The 17,995-nt window shown below is 35.7% G+C and overlaps 1 protein-coding gene across 1 annotated transcript in view; it reads left to right on the top strand.

Moving 5' to 3' along the window:
* Positions 1 to 15,943, top strand: part of MALRD1 (MAM and LDL receptor class A domain containing 1) — a 512,454-nt gene extending 496,511 nt beyond the window's left edge. Inside the window, exons 39-40 of the mRNA XM_043480161.1 lie at positions 12,616 to 12,691; positions 15,539 to 15,943. Of these exons, the coding sequence (XP_043336096.1) occupies positions 12,616 to 12,691; positions 15,539 to 15,619 (157 nt within the window). The 3' untranslated portion in view covers positions 15,620 to 15,943. The remainder of the gene's footprint in view (positions 1 to 12,615; positions 12,692 to 15,538) is intronic.
* The last annotated feature ends 2,052 nt before the right edge of the window (positions 15,944 to 17,995 follow it).

The following is a 17,995-nucleotide window of genomic DNA, read 5'->3' as shown; positions in this document are numbered from 1 at the left end:
GGCTGAGTAAAATTCCATGGTGTATATGTACCACAGCTTCCTTATCCATTCATCTGCTGATGGCATCTAGGTTGCTTCCATGTCCTGGCTATTATAAACAGTGCTGCGATGAACATTGGGGTGCACGTGTCTCTTTCAGATCTGGTTTCCTCAGTGTGTATGCCCAAAAGTGGGATTGCTGGGTCATATGGCAGTTCTATTTCCAGTTTTTAAGGAATCTCCACACTGTTTTCCATAGTGGCTGTACTAGTTTGCATTCCCACCAACAGTGTAAGAGGGTTCCCTTTTCTCCACACCCTCTCCAGCATTTATTGCTTGTAGTCTTTTGGATAGCAGCCATCCTGACTGGCGTGTAATGGTACCTCATTGTGGTTTTGATTTGCATTTCTCTAATAATGAGTGATGTTGAGCAACTTTTCATGTGTTTGTTAGCCATCTGTATGTCTTCTTTGGAGAAATGTCTGTTTAGTCCTTTGGCCCACTTTTTGATTGGGTCTTTTATTTTTCTGGAATTGAGCTTCAGGAGTTGCTTGTATATTTTTGAGATTAATTCTTTGTCTGTTTCTTCATTTGCTATTAATTTTCTTCTCCCATCTGACGGCTGTCTTTTCACCTTAACTTTATAGTTCCTTTGTAGTGCAAAAGCTTTTTAAGTTTAATTAGGTCCCATTTGTTTAGTTTTGCTTTTATTTCCAATTTTCTGGGAGGTGGGTCATAGAGGATCTTGCTGTGATTTATGTCAGAGAGTGTTTTGCCTATGTTCTCCTCTAGGAGTTTTATAGTTTCTGGTCTTACATTTAGATCTTTAATCCATTTTTGAGTTTATTTTTGTGTATGGTGTTAGAAAGTGTTCTAGTTTCATTCTTTTACAAGTGGTTGACCAGTTTTCCCAGCACCACTTGTTAAAGAGGTTGTCTTTTTTCCATTGTATATCCTTGCCTCCTTTGTCAAAAGATAAGGTGTCCATAGGTTTCCGTGGGATTTTATCTCTGGGCTTTCTATTCTGTTCCATTGATCTAATATTTCTGTTCTTTGTGCCAGTACCAATACTGGTCCTTGATGACGTGGCTTTGTAAGTATAGTAATGATCAGGCAGGTTTGATTCCTGCCAGTTCCATTCTTCTTTCCTCAAGATACTTTGGCTATTCGAGGTTTTTTTGTGTTTTCCATACAAATTGTGACTTATTTGTTCTAGGTCTGGTGAAAAAATAACCATTGGTAGCTGATAGGGATTGCATTGAATCTATAGATTGCTTTGGTAGTCATTTTCACAATATTGATTCTTCCAATCCATGAACACGGTATATTTCTCCATCTGTTTGTGTCCTCTTTGATTTCTTTCATCAGGGTTTTATAGTTTTCTATGTATAGGTCTTTTGTTTCTTTAGGTAGATATACTCCTAAGTATTTTATTCTTTTTGTTGCAATGGTGATGGTATTGTTTCCTTAATTTCTCTTTCTGTTTTCTCATTGTTAGTATATAGGAATGCAAGGGATTTCTGTGTGTTAATTTTATATCCTGCAACTTTGCTATATTCATTGATTGTTCTAGTAATTTTCTGGTAGAGTCCTTTAGTGGTTTTCTATGTAGAGGATCATGTCAATCTGCACAAACAGTGAGGAGTTTCACTTCTTCTTTTCCTATCTGGTATTCCTTTTACTTCTTTTCTGCTCTGATTGCTGTGGCCAGAACTTCCAAACACTAATGTTGATATAGGTGGTGAGATGGGCACCCTTGTCTTGTTCCTGATTTCAGGGGAAATGCCTTCAATTTTTCACCGTTGAGGGTGATGCTTGCTGTGGGTTTGTCATATATAGCTTTTATTATGTTGAGGTATTTTCCTTCTATTCCTGCTTTCTGGAGAGTTTTAATCATAAATGAGTGTTGAATTTTGTCAAAGGCTTTCTCTGCATCTATTGAGATAATCATACGGTTTTTATCTTTCAATTTGTTAATGTGGTGTATTACATTGATTGATTTGCGGATATTAAAGAATCCTTGCATTCCTGGGATAAAGCCCACTTGGTCATGGTGTATGCATTTTTTAATATGTTGTTGATTTCTGTTTGCAGAATTTTGTAAGGATTTTTGATCTATTGTTCCATCAGTGATATTGGCCTGTAGTTTTTCTTTTTTGTGGCTCTTTTGTCTGGTTTTGGAATTAGGGTGATGGTGGCCTCATAGAATGAATTTGGAAGTTTACCTTCTGCAATTTTTTGGAAGAGTTTGAGTAAGATAGGTGTTAGCTCTCTCTAAATTTTTGGTAGAATTCAGCTGTGAAGCCATCTGGTCCTGGGTTTTTGTTTGCTGGAAGATTTCTGATTACAGTTTCTATTTCCTTGCTTGTGATGGGTCTGTTAAGATCTCCTATTTCTTCCTGGTTCAGTTTTGCAAAGTTATACTTTTCTAAGAATTTGTCCAAAAAATTTCATCCAAGTTGTCCATTTTATGTCCATTAGGCTTGCTGGTAGTAGTCTTTATGATCCTTTGTATTTCAGTGTTGTCTGTTGTGATCTCTTCCATTCATTTCTATTTTGTTAATTTTTGGATTTCTTCTCTCTTTGTTTCTTAATGAGTCTTGCTAATGGTTTGTCAATTTTGTTTATTTTTTCAAAAAACCAGCTTTAGCTTTGTTGATTTTTGCTATGGTCTCTTTAGTTTCTTTTGCATTTATTTCTGCCCTAATTTTTAAGATTTCTTTCCTTCTGCTAACCCTGGGGTTCTTCATTTCTTCCTTCTCTAATTGCTTTAGGTGTAGAGTTAGGTTATTTATTTGGTTTTTTTCTTGTTTCTTGATATAAGCCTGTAATGCTATGAACCTTCCCCTTAGCACTGCTTTTACAGTGTCCCATAGGTTTTGGGTTGTTGTGTTTTCATTTTCATTCATTTCTATACATATTTTGATTTCTTTTTTGATTTCTTCTATGATTTGTTGGTTATTCAGAAGCGTGTTATTTAGCCTCCATATGTTTGAATTTTTAACAATTTTTTTCCTGTAATTGAGATCTAATCTTACTGCACTGTGGTCAGAAAAGATGACTGGAATGATTTCAATTTTTTTGAATTTTCCAAGACCAGATTTATGGCCCAGGATGTGATCTATTCTGGAGAATGTTCCGTGTGCACTTGAGAAAAAGGTGAAGTTGATTGTTTTGGGGTGAAATGTCCTATAGATATCAATTAGGTCTAGCTGGTCCATTTCTCTTTATATTTTAAAACTAAGTTGTTTTAGAATAAGTATAAGAAAATGCAATTTTATTGCTTTTTAAAAATGTTAAGCACTATGATCTGAATGAATTCGTAGATCCAAGAGAGTGTTAATAAATGTATTGATAAATCCAAAACAGGGTATGTTTAAAGGAATTTGTCAGTATTTGTGAGTCATAATGAAGTAAGTCAGTTTTTCTACATAGATTATCATATGGAGTTGTCAACTTTAAATTGTCTAAAATGATTTAGAAAGAAGCAAGTTGCTAGGCCATTGCTAAGGGAAATCACGAAGGCTGATAATTAACTTCAACACTGCAATCAGTTTCAATCAAACAGATTATGTGTCTAAGGGAATTCAATAAGAAAATTAGAGTGAGTTTTCATATAGAGCAATTTACATGAAAAATTATTTCATTCTGATTGAAGAAAGTTATATAGTACTTGGCCCTTTCCAACTGTGGGGCTTTGGGTATCACATTTATTCAAAGAGAAAGGAAGAGAAAATATTTTCAGAAGAGCAAAAATATACATGTTTTCAGCTAGCAAAAGTTATTAGAAATCAGAAGTAGAAATCAGCTAGGCACATGTGTATTTACTCATATCTAAACACCAGCGTTAGCAGAACAGAGCTATCTAAACTGTATGAGGAGGACCAGCTGTTTCTTGTTTTGTTTTCAATCCATCACATACCAATGCTTTTGTAAGAAGTAGTTGGAAAGTAAAATTAAAAGACACACAAAACACTAGTCCAGATTTCTTATTCTTAGCCTCAACAGACAAATATCCACAAACATTTCTAAACAGCTATCCTCAATTTTTGTATTTATGTAATCTTGGAACGATAAACAGAGTAAGACCATAACCAAATATAAATCACATTCTGAGTAGCTCTGCAGTAGGTTACATGGCTCATATCTGGGGCTCAAGAAATGTTTCCTAGATAAATTATGAAGATTTTAGCTCCGCCTATAGGAAGTTAATATTCTAGTTGGAGAGACGTGAGTGTAGATAAATAAATGCAACTAAGTTCATTTTTCTAGACAGATTCTTACACAGCATTTTCAAGTTTAAATTGTCAAAAGATTTAGAAAGAAGCCAGTTTCTAGGTGATTGCTAGGGGAAATCACAAGACTGATAATTAACTTCAATACCGCAATCAGTTTTTTAAGCAAAGAGATTATGTGTCTACGGGAATTCAATAAGGAAATTAGAGTGGGTTTTCATATGGAGGAATTTACAGGGGAAAATATTTCATTTCAATTAACAAAAATATCATGTAGCCTGATGGTAAAATGCACAATGCACATGGAGGTACAAAGAAGAGATGTGGTTTCCCTGGCTCCAAGGCTGGCAAAGACTCTGGCCAGTGAGAAGGCTGTGTGCGTGCTAAGTGGCCACAGTCACGTCCGACTCTGCGACATTATGGACTGTAGCCCACCAGGCTCCCCTGTCCATGGGATCCTCCAGGCAAGAACACTGGAGTGGGTTGCCATGGTCTCCTCCGGGGCATCTTCCCAACCCAGGAATCGAATCCACGTCTCACGTCTCCCACATTGGCAAGCCAGTTCTTTACCACTAGTGCCACCTGGGAAGCCCCACATAAGGAGGGTATTTAAGAGCAAAAATAGGAATTATGAAAAAACATGACCTACTTAAAACCTAGCCTAAGGAGTGCAGCCGCAATAGGAGGTAGGTAGATGTTGAGAAGAAATGCTAAAAAGAGAGGAATCAGGAAAAGACCGCAATAAGGATCTTGTCTTTTAGGTAAATGATTTATAAGGAGCTGGGCAGGGAGGAGGCAAGGAGCTCATTCAGGGGAAACACCTCATGATCTTTTCCAAATTGGAAAACCATCACCTCACCCTCAAGATTCAGACACACAGCAACATAATGAATGGAATTTTGGAAATACAACAAAGTGCCAGAAAAGAATTAAATATTATATTTAATGTCACCACCCAGAGATGCAGACTGTTACCATTTTGATGTGTCTTCTTCCAAACCTTTATCCATGTGCACACACGTACATACACTTTTCATCTTGAAAGTCTGTGTTTTACTCTGCGCCTGGTTCCCACTAGGTGGCTGTGGATGTGCTAACACTGCACTCGGGAGGAGAAGCTGGTGGAGATGGCCTTCCCATTGGCAACATGGGGTCTCCTTAGAGTTAAGCTACGGAAACCTGGGTCAGCTTTATTCATCCTAGCTGCCTCCATATTCCTGGGCATGTTCCCATTTAAGCACTCTCCCACAGCTAGATCCAATTAAACAGTGACAGCTTTTGTGGTCAGTGGTATTTATTTCCTGCCTGAAAAGAGGAGGAGAAAAAATATGGCAGCTGCTGTATCATGTGAATCAGTTTAGCAAATTTGATGCCCCAGTTGTCATTTGGTTTTGTGACCCTGGATGATTAATCCTTTCCCCTCCCTTTTGTGGCATTTCTGGTTACATTTGCAAAGCCAATGTTTTCTGAATTTTCTCACCCAAAACGTTTGGTTCAGCTTGTTTCATAAGGACTGGGAAATGAAAACTTAAGTTCATGGACATTCCCCGCACCCCCCCCGGCCCCGCCTCAGCCCCCCAGTTATCACTGCTTTTCCAAATTGGCTTGTTTCTTTTCTCTCTTTCCTTTCATACAGATTGTTTTAATTCTTTTTTTTTTTAAGTCATCATCTTTCCAAAGGTAGACACCATTTTATAGCTCAATATTTTTGTTTACTACTTCTCATGATTTCTTCCCTTTTTTCTTTAGCAGTGGTCAAATAATACAGCATTTTAATACATTCAGTGAGAAAAGGATGATCTAATAGACTTGGTTTATTGTTTCTCATACTGCCTTATAACGTTGTGTAATTTTATTCTATCTGTAGATTCTTATAACAGATTTAATGTGCCATGATGTAATTACACACTGCAGATCATAATCTTGGTGCTGGCTTTTTTATGATAACACAACCATATGAAAATGCCCCCCAAATAAAATTCTCTAAGGCACTGTTGTGTATCAAGGTTTCCATTAAATCCCTCCTCTCTGGCCACCACTTCTCCTAGATAGTTTTTACCAAAGCACACTTGGGCATAATCTCAGTGTGATCCTTTTTTTAAGGATTTTAGGTGAAACAACTTAATGAAGCACATTGCTGGTCTTCCTAAAATAATGCTGTGGGGCCTTGTTACTTTGTTAGTCTTGAGAGTGACAGGATACAGACCATAAATGTCTTCTCTCCTACTGTTGGAGATGTGCTTCTAAGCAACTGGCTTTGGTTTGTTTTGTTTTGAAAGTGTGACGTATGTAACTGATTCTTTTGTCTTGCTTAAATTTGCATTGGGGAATCTTCAAGTCAAAGTTGTATCCTGTATGAATTAAATACATAGATTGGACCATACCCATTTCATGGACCATCCTCAGAGCATTCCCTCTGGGTCAACTCTATTTTCCAGTTCTCAGAATCCTTTTCTCCACTTCTGATCTACTTCTCATTTGTCTTATATTCTTCTGTTGTGCTTATCTTTGCAAGTTGCTCTAAATTTGTTTTCATTACAAAAAGGACAAAGCAGTATCTGAATTTTAAAATTTGTGATACCTTTCCTTAAAAACAGTTTATTCAAACAGGCTAAAATTTGGATTGGAAACGATCAGAGACCAGGTGTAAAATAAAACTTATCTAGGGTTTCCAGAAAAGAAAGATGATATATGTAAATCGTGTGGCACCCATGGTTGCACAGGAAATACAGTACACAATCTCTCCCTATTACTACAACTTAAAAATGAACAAACCAAAAAAATCAAAATAAGCAAACCTCATTTTCATAGGTTTTAAAATCAGGAAGCAAAAAAAAGAGCATTACTCATTAATTTTTTAATGAGATAGAGAATAAAATTTAATAGTACCCTAACTAGGAAACAAACATTTCTAAAAAGATCTCTTCTTGACCAAAAGAAATATGTTTAATAGATATGAGTAAAAGTAGGGACCAAAAATATTTTATTTTTCTTAGGACTTTAAAATATATTTTCCCTTTACCTAAAAGCTTAAACACATTCAGGAAGACTTCATAGAAACTCTTAGAACTGAAAATATTTAGAAAAACCAAATTGAAAAGTTTAAAATGACAGAGGTGGAAATGAGTAGAGTAGGATTGAGATTTACTTCTTAGGGACACCTCAGGTTCACCATTAATCAGGGTAAGCAAAATTTAATATAATAGGCATGACTCCCAGAATAAATGAATTCCATTTTCACCAGTGAAATGATTGCATTTCATAATTTAGATGGATCCTTTATTAAAAAATATGTCACATGTACTTTTACTGTTAGAAAACATTTTCCCCAGTAGCAACAAATCATATACTTCATAGCCTGAAAACTCACATCAACTCCTGATATTTATACATGGATATTTCATACCTCTCATTTTCCAGAGATACGTATGAGATGTAAGAAACACAGGCCTTTATTTTTCAAGTGTTGGAAAGTGAGTTATTTCTACCAAATTAATTTTTCACCAATCGTATGACTTTTTCATTTCCTGTGTGATGAAATGGATAGAGGGACCATCCCTGTTTTATTATACTCTTCTCTCCCTGGTGGATCAGCTGGTAAAGAATCCACCTGCAATGCGGGAAACCTTGGTTCGATCCCTTAATTGGGATGAGCCCCTGGAGAAGGGAACAGCTACCCACTCCAGTACTCTTGCCTGGGAAATCCCATGGACGGAAGAGCCTGGTGGGCTGCAGTCCATGGGGTCCCGAAGAGTCGGACACGACTGAGCGACTTCACTTTCACTTTTCACTTTCATGCATTGGAGGAGGAAATGGCAACCCACTCCAGTGTTCTTGCCTGGAGAATCCCAGGGACAGTGGAGCTTGGTGGGCTGCCATCTATGGGGTCGCACAAAGTCAGACACAACTGAAGCGACTTAGCAGCAGCAGCAAGCTAGAGATAAATGTGTTTATCAATAAGAAACCTTAACCAGAGCAATTATGTAAGAAAAAGAGATAGAAGCCATCCAAATTGGAAAGGAAGATAGAAAACTATACTATAAATGACATGAACATGTATAGATAGAAAACTCAAAAAAATCCATAAGAAAGCTACTATAATTAATAAACTCAGCAAAGTTTTGATATACAAGATTAACACACAAAAATCAGGTATGCTCTTAAATACCATCAGTGAACAATCAGAAAAAGAAATCAAGGAAATAATCACATTGACAATAGCATATAAGAGGGTAAAATACATGGGAATATTTTTAACCAGGGAGGTGAAAGATTTCTACACTTAAAACTCCAAAGCATTACTGAAAGAAATTAAAGAAAACCTAAGTAAGTAGAAAGACATTTTGAGTTTATTCATTGAAAGGTTTATTATTGTCAAGATGTCAGTACTACACAGAACAATCTACAGATTCAATACAGTACCCATTAAAACTCCAGCAACTTTTTTTTTTTTGCAGAAGTATAAAATTTATCCTCAAATTAGTATGGAATTACAAGGGCACCAAAGAGCTAAAACAATCTTGATAAAGGATGGACTTGGAGAACTCACTTCCTGATTTCAAAGCTTACCACAGAGCCACAGGAAATGAAACCGTGTGGTATTGGCATGTGGATATAAGTGGAGACCAATGGATTAGAATTAAGAATCCAAATATAAACCCATACATCTATGACCAGTTGAGTTTTGACAAGTCCATTCAATAGAGAAAGAATAGTCTTTTCAATAGACGGTGGCAGGGCAACTGGATTTCTGCATACAAAGGAATGAATCTGAACTCCTACCTCATACCATGCATAAAAACTAACTCAAAATGGATCAAAGACTTCAGTATAAGAGCTAAAACCATCAAATATTTAGGGGAAATCATAGGAGTAAATCTTCATGATCTGAGATTTGGCAATGCCGTCTTAGATATGATACCAAAAGTACAAGAAACAAAAGAAAAAAAAATATAGATAAATTGGATTTTGTCAACGATGTTCATTTCACTAAGAAAATGAAATAGTGCATAACACTATGAATGCAGTGAATGCCACTGAATTGTTGTACACTCTTAAAAAATGGCTAAAATGGCAAAGTTTGTTATATATATATATTTACCACATTTTAAAATTAATAAATACAATTAATATTCCTAGAAAACTCTGAATTATATTCTTTAAATGGGTGACTTGTAAGGTGTGTCAATTGTAATTTAACAAGGTGGTTAAAAGGTATAAAATAAGCATTTACCTGAAAGTCATGTTTACTGGATGCAACATAGAGGAATTTATTTTTTGTTTTTCTTCATTGTTCATCTAAAATAATTTCAGATATCTATGATAACTACTTTCATGTTTTTAATCAACACTGAAACAATTTTGTTAGTTAATAAGCCATGAAGTCAATTCCTATGGCGGTATCCATGTGCTCACTACATTTAAATTAGAAACTTGTATCAGACTTATCCTAGTTCTCACTAACATATCTCTGTTTAGCCCCCTCAGAACACCACCTTATACAGTGCCTGCACACATTGGGTGTAGCCAGAGCTTAATAGTAATTTATGTGAATACCTGTTAAGTCAGGGGTGGAGAATGCATGTGATTCAGGGTTTCTTTTTATCTACCCTAAACTTCTAAATCAATGCCTTTCTGATTCTCAGAGGTGATTCCATTCTTTGAAACCTCAGCTCTTAAAGAGCCATCTGCCTAATAATGACAGATACAGTAAGTTAAACAGCATTTTCTAGCCTCACTCAGACTTAATATTGTAGCATACAGTGTTAGGACTTGCAGAAAACTTCATAATCAAACATTTTATGTCCCTTGTAGCAGGATTTGTCATTTTAAGTAAAATTGTTTATGTCTGAATATCAAACATATAACTGATGAAGGTGGAAAATTATATCATGGAACTTGAAATAGTAATTCTATGGAGTTGACACTTGAAATGTACTTAATTGAGGTATCTATGGGTAGTGGGTATGATTTTACTTCTTAAATAGGAAAGACATTAAAAATTAAGCCCAGCAATTCTCAGATTTTCCATATTGGGAAACAACCCTTGACCTGGGGAAAATTAAAAGTTTGAGATTGCTAATAAACATAATTTGCTCACCCCCCACTATTCATACTGTGACCCTTTCTTCTTTTATTATAGCTTCATATCCTTACACTTATGCATCCCTCTTCTTTCTATATAATCACCCACCCCAAAGGCTGGTCACTTCATTTTAATAGAAAATTATTTAAGACTTAAAATCCTTTCAGAAGAAAAGTAGCTTCTATAGCTGAAGCTATGTAATAGGGTTGGAAAATTGATCAATTTATTTGACTTCTGCTTGCCAATAGTGGTTTAGGTCATCTGGAGTCTTAGCAGTTCAAAGCCAAAAATAATCATCTCGTATCAAAATCTTTTGTGTTGCTTGTGCCTCACTTCTTTCCCACTGACAGCAAAGCCTGCCTCTTCAGTTCCTGGTTGCCTGCCCAGTCTTTGGACCATCTGCCCTGTCTGGTCTTATGGTTTGGGTTTCCTCCTGCTTTCTGATTTCATGCCTGATTTCAGCCAAGAATAATTTTTCTCAATTGTTGGTGTTTGTGGCTGTCCCATCTTTACCTAGCTCCTAATTTCCATCTTGTTTTAATCCTCAGTCTCTCCTGTACCAGCTTCTGCTTTCACATTTGACACATTTCAAAACACTGCTTCACTTCCTACCCAGTCTCAGTTTTAAGAGCAGCCCCATCATGCCCTAACTTTGCCACTTATTGAGCTTAGTGCTCTGAAAACCCAACCTTGACTGGTCTTGGAGAGAGAAAAGGCAAAGAATCAAATACCACTTATTCAATTTTCATTAATAATTATAGCAATTGTACGTTTTCAATTAGTGGTTAAGTAATTGTTCCTTCATCATTTTAAAGTATATCTGTTTTTTTCCCACAAAATAACTCACAAAAATGGCTGCTATAGTCCTCTTCATCCATAACCCAAAGGTGATCTGGTTAAGCTACTGAACATTTAAGTCAATTGCATAGAAACAGTAGAGGTCAGGAATCTTAGAAGACACTGAATCCACAGGGAGGATGTATTGCCAGCCAGACACAGTTACCCAGATTGTGCTATTGGGTTCATTAATCCTGTTACTTTTTAGAAGAGGCTCATGTGGTTTGGTAGATGCAATAAGAGGTCATACCTCTGACAACATCTTTTCAAAGAGGGAATCAGTAAGACTTACTCTTTACTCCTTTTTCTTTCAGAATTTAAAGGTACATTATTGACAAGTATTAATTGTCATTATACTCTGATTAAGCAAATATATTCATGCCTTTTGGGCTTCCCTGGTGGCCCAGACAGTAAAGAATCTACCTGCAATATGGGAGGACTGGGTTCAACCCCTGGGTTGGGAAGATCCCCTGGAGGATAGCAGGGCAACCCACTCCAGTATTCTTGCCTGAGGATTCCCATGGACAGAGGAGCATAGCAGGCTACAATCCATGGGGTCGCAAAGAGTCAGACACAACTGAGCAACTAAACATAGCACATATAATTTTTCTTCCTGGCTGCCTTCCCAAGACACTGGCAATCATCCTGGAACTGGCCTTCCATTCTCCACTGTGTGTATGTGTATATGAATGTGTGCATATGTGCAATTTTCCTTATATCTTCAATAGCGTATATTTAGTTATCTGGTTATATTTATTTTGTTACTGTGATGAGCATTTTTTTCTTCATCAGTTGTCACCAACTATGCCAAGGCTGGTTGTCTTCTATTAAGTCTATTGACTCTTAAGTAACCAAAATATAAAAAGGAATGATCATTTAGGAGCTTAGTTAATCTGAGTCAATTATGCAGATATAGACCAATATGTGAGATTACCAAGGGCATACCTCTTTATGACTCCTGAAAGGAAATACTATATAAAGTTCTCTTCAAAATGTTCCTATTTAAATTTGCTGTTTAAAATGTTAAATACTATGACTCACATGCTATGTACAGATCATTATGATAGATATTGTCATGGGAAATAGTCCTCAGACTGTGGTGGGCTTGGCACTTTTGAATCTATGGGACTTCACAGTGGTCTTTCCTTATAACCAGTTCAGCTTTACATTACATCATTCTTTCTAATGTTGTATCCTTTGTATTATTTTAGTAATATTTAAGAAATTAAGAACAGCTTTTTTATATGGTTGGGTGTATTTGGATCTAACTTTTCAGACATCACATTATGTTTGCCTTCAAAGATGTGGTGGTCTTGGTGTCCTACAAAGTAGTCTTTACTTATGGAAATGCCTTCATAAAAATAAGTACACTGGCTAGACAATGTGTCTCCCAAAGATTTCTATCAGAAAACCACCTGAAAATGTCCTGTGGTGACTTTCAATACTTACTTTCCTTTTTGTGGCCTTGTTTGCTTTAAGGAAAACTAAAAGAAGTATTAACCGTGCATTTGTTAATCCAATTTATGGGAACTGGAGCAACCCAGAGAAAACAGAGGTAAGTGGTAATGATAAACTGTCTTGTCTCAGAAGGGAAAACATAGGCACATGCACTTGCACTTTCACACACATACACACACACATAGTGTTGTCTGGACATGTTCCCATATCATGGTTAAGAGATATGTTTTAGTGGACTTATTTCTCCACCAGAGAGATGAGATGGGAAGGATTGTAATTCTCTCTAAATATGCAGTGAGAATTTTCCATTTCAGGATGGTTTCAATCTCCTTATAGACTCACTTCACTGTTAAATGGCTTCGTGGTCACTGTTCATACTGAGAGAGAGACAAGAAATCTGGAAAATATCAGTTTAACTGACAGAGTATTAGTCATCTCCTCACAGTAACTCTTCATGGACTGTTCTTCATATTTTATTCCCAAACACAAAAGGGAGAATAGCATTCTGTGCTCTCTTTCAATTCTGGTGTGGGCTGTGAGGTCTATTACCTGATTATTTAGACAGAGAAAGGAGAAACTGAAGTGTGTTACATCTTTCTTGGCCTTTTTAACGGCTACTCCTTATGAGTGCAATATGAAATAGGCTGGAGAGAAAATGTCAAGTAAAATCTCTCTCATCCCTTTCTTAAGTATGTAATATGAGCATCCATATGGGTATAAAACAGGATTGGCCATCACACATCACTTCTGTGTGAAAGCTTCCTTACATCTGATTTTAGAAATATTGTATCAAATTAATTCTCTTGTCAAAGTGAGCATATGTTAGAAAACCAGTCTTTATTTTTAATGAAAATCAGTTATAAACAGTTACTACTGTTACTAAAAATAAGTAGCAGAGGTTCCAGATTAGATGGTTTCTAGTATATTTGAGTTATGTGGTCAAAGTCTAATAAAACACTTGACTTTTTTTATTTCTGTTACCTGATAACTTGGGCTTCCCTTGTGGCTCAGCTAGTAAAGAATCTAGCCTGCAATATGGGAAACCTAGGTTCAATCCCTGGGTTGGGAAGATCCCCTGGAGAAGGGAAAGGCTACCCACTCCAGTATTCTGGCCTGGAGAATTCCATGGACTCTATAGTCCATGGTGTTGCAGAGTCGGACACGACTGAGCCACTTGCACTTTACCTGATAACTTAGAAGAGGAAGGGAGAAGTTAAGGGCATTACATCTTCATTAATGACATAACATACACTTTGTATGTGATTATGTTAGAAATGAAAATAAGTAAGTTATACCTAAGAATACAGAATTAACTTGATTTCAAGTCAATTAAGTCACAGAGTAAAAATGAAAACATAGTTCTACTTAATGGATAATATTAATAAATAAATAAGAAACAAAAGTAATGTATCTTCTTGACAAAGTAGGAAGGTGTAACATAAACCTATTTTCACTTTTACTAAAGAAAAGAAAATTTAACCAGTTTAGTCTTTAGCTTAGTTTAACTTTTAGAATCTGAAAGTTACAAAGGATGTCAGGAAATAAAATGTTTTAAGTTTGACATTTTTATATTAATCATTCCTCTTTCATGTTGTTTCTTTACATTAAGAATGGCTAGAGAAGAAATCCTGTCATAGCTCTCAACTTTTGTTGCTGTTTTGATTTCTGTTGTTTCAGAAACAAATAACTTTGTGTTAATTAAACTAAGTGTCACCTTTCCTGACATAACAGAGAAATAGACTTCTCAGAAAATACTCTTCTGAACATTCTTAGAGAAAGTTCTCATATTCTGATATACAAATTTAGAAGACAGTATATTGAAAACCACCTACCCATCAGCCAGCATCTACAATGATCAACCCATGGTCATTCTTGTTTCACCTCTGCTGCCACCCGTTTCCTCCACCCACCAGAATGGTGGTGATGTTTTTTAAAATAGACTTCATTTTCTTTGAGAAGTTTCAGGTTCAGGACAGAAGGTACACAGATTTTCCATATATCCTGTGTCCCCACACATACATAGCCTTTCCCATTATCAACATCTCCAACAAGAGTGGTACATTTCTTACAACTGATGAACCTACATTGACATGTTATTATTACCCAGAGTCCATAATTTACATTACAATTCACTCTTTGTGTCAACCAGAGTGTTTTTAAGCAAATTCCAGTATCATTTAATTTTACCTGTAAAGACTTCAGTTATACTAGGATAAATATATTTTAAAAAACATATAACCACAATATCACTTGCAAACATTTAACAGTAATTCCGTGACACAATCAAAGATTCCATCAGTGTTCAACCTATCCCATTTGTCTCATAATTAAGTGTGTCTGGAGGGTTTGTACTTTGTTGTTGTTGCTATATTTTTAAAATCAGGATCCATATAATTTATGTGCATTCAAATTGTTAGACATGTCTCTAGTCTCTTTTAATCTCTAGATTTCATTTTCTATTTTCCCCTTGCAATTTATTTGTTGAGGAAATCATGTTGGTTGTCCTATACAACTTTCCATGTTTTAGATTTTCTAATATATACTGCAAAATATAATTCTCCCAGATGAAAGCTGTTGGCTGTTGTTTTTTGTAAATATTTTTGCTTAGTTTTATTTAACCTAACTATAATCAAAGCAACAGATGTAAAAACAGTGCCATAGAAAGAGGCAGTCAAGATCCTGGCCACTGCATTCCCCCATCTCACCAGAGGTGAGGATGAGGCAGTGGCTTCTTTGCTCAGAGAGGATGCTGGGCACACACCAAGAAGAGGCCCATGTCAATGATTCAGGCAGTATGGACTGGAGGTGTTGAAGTAGGAGTTGGGGATGCACTTGTTATTACTCCAGTGAAAATTCATTAAAAACTCACTGCATTATGCATGATCTGGAAACGTCTCTTATTTTAACATTTAAAATCATAACCTTTCAATGTGTTTTTCTTTAGAGTTCTATATACTCCTTCTCAAACCCATTATATGACACAATATCAGGAAGACTGGAGACTATATCTAATCATCTCAAATAGTGCCATCAAGATCATCAAGATTGGGACTTCCCTGGTGGTCCAGTGGCTAATAGTCTGCTCTTCCTCTGCAGAGGGCACAGGTTTGATCCCTGGTCGGGGAACTAAGATCCCACATGCTGCATGGCATGACAAAAGAAGACAAAAAGATCAAATATGATCTCATATCCAGTCTGTGAAATCTGATAGAAACTCATCTTATTCAATAGTAAAACTAGAAGGGATTTGGAATACCACTCTAATTATTACATTTACAAATAAATTTTCTTGTAGAATATGTTGAATGTTTTCATGGAATCTGAATAAGAACTTTATTATATATCTGAATATTTTAATAAAATGTCCCTAAGTTTCTTGTTTTCTTTTGACTTTATTATAGTTATTTTTTTAAGGATGAATCAAATTGTTTCAGACCCTGAATATAGAGAAGTTTTAAGATGCTTATTTATATTCCATTGAGCTTAGAAATAAAGTTGAACTGACTACAAACCAGCAGGAGTGGGTGGACAAATATAGTAATCCTTATCAACATAACTGTGAATAAAAGGTATTTCTGCATTTGGGGGGAAAAAATGTGATAAATTATCATCCTGAACTTGCCTTCATTCAAATCATCATTTAACATCTATCTTTACATAGATATAAAAATAATGCTAAAATATATGTTAAGAAGCTTTGTTTTTCTGAAAAGAATAGAGAACCCAGAAATAAACCCACACACTTATGGTCAATTAATCTGCAACAAAGGAAGCACAAATATACAATGAGGAACAGTCAGTCTCTTCTGTAAGTGCTTCTGGGAAAACTGAACAACTGCTTATAAAAGAATTGACTTAGAACATCTTCTCACACCATATAAAAAAATAAACTCAAAATGGATTAAAGAACTAAATGTAAGACCTGAAACCATAAAACTCCTTGTAGAGAACACAGGCAAGCATATGTAAATCATAGCAATATTTTTTGATCTGTCTCATAAAGCAAAAGAAACAAAGGCAAAAATAAACAAATGGAACCTAATTAAACTTAAAAACTTTTGCACAACAAAGGAAACCACTGACAGAATGAGAAGACAATCTACTGAATGGTAAAAAAATATTTGCAAATGGCATAACCAATAAGGGGTTAATATCAAAAAAATATAAACAGTTCATACAACTCAATATCAAAAACACAAACACCCTGATTTAAAAAGCAGGCAAAAGACCTGAATAGACATTCTTCCAAAGAAGAATACAGATGGCCAACAGGAACATGAAGAGTGCTCAATATCAGTAATCATCAGAGAAATGCACATGGAAACCCCAATGAGACATCACGTCACACCCATCAAAATGGCTATCATCAAAAAGTCTACAAATAACAAATGTTGGCAAGGATGTGTAGAAAAGGAACCCTAATGCACTGTTGGTAGGAATGTATAAATTGGTACAGTCACTATGGAAAACTCTATGGGGGTTCCTCAAAAAACTAAAACTGGAACTACCATATGGTCCAGTGAGCCCACTCCTGAGTCCAAAGAAAATGAAAACACTAATTTGAAACTTAGTGTTTCATAGGTACCCCAGCATTCATAGCAGCATTATTTATAATAGCTAAGATATGGAAGCAACCTAAGTGTCCATCAACAGATGAGTGGATAAAGAAGATACGAGGTGTGAATATGTGTGTATATATGTATATATATATATATATACATATACATATGTATATATATAAAGTAATATATATATATATTACTTAGCCCCCAAAAAATGAGATTCTACATTTGCAACAATGTGGATGGAGGGTATTATGCTTAGTGAAATAAGTCAGACAAATATTCTATGTTATCACTTATATGTGGAATCTAAAAAATAAGACAAACCAATGAATATAACAGCAACAGCAACAACAACAACAAAAAAACCCTCACAACAACAAAAACAAAAAACCCTCATAGGTAGAAAGAACAAACTAGTGGTTTCCAGTGAGGGAGAGCAAAGAAGGGAGGGGTAAGAAGAGGGTGGGGGATTAAGAGATACAAACTACTATCCATGACATAAATAAGCAACAAGGATGCACAGCACAAGGAAATATAGCCAATATTTTATAATAGCTTAAATGGAGTATCATCTATAAAATATTGGTGTTTTTTTTTAATGACATTTTGGGCTGTAAGTAACTGAAAACTTGCCTACTGAAATGGCTTAAATAATGTGGCGATTTTTATCCAACAAATCAGGAAATTGGGAACTAGGGCATCTCTCTGCTTTGTTATTCTTTCAACATTTTATTTTAAATTTATTTATTTTTGGCTGTGCTAGGTCTTCATTGCTGCATGCAGTCTTTCTCTAGTTGCGGTAAGCAGGGGCTACTCTCTAGGTGTACTACAATAGC

The sequence above is a fragment of the Cervus canadensis genome, chromosome 10, assembly GCF_019320065.1.
Source record: "Cervus canadensis isolate Bull #8, Minnesota chromosome 10, ASM1932006v1, whole genome shotgun sequence".
Lineage (NCBI taxonomy): Eukaryota > Metazoa > Chordata > Mammalia > Artiodactyla > Cervidae > Cervus > Cervus canadensis.
This window is presented reverse-complemented; position numbering and strand designations above follow the sequence as displayed.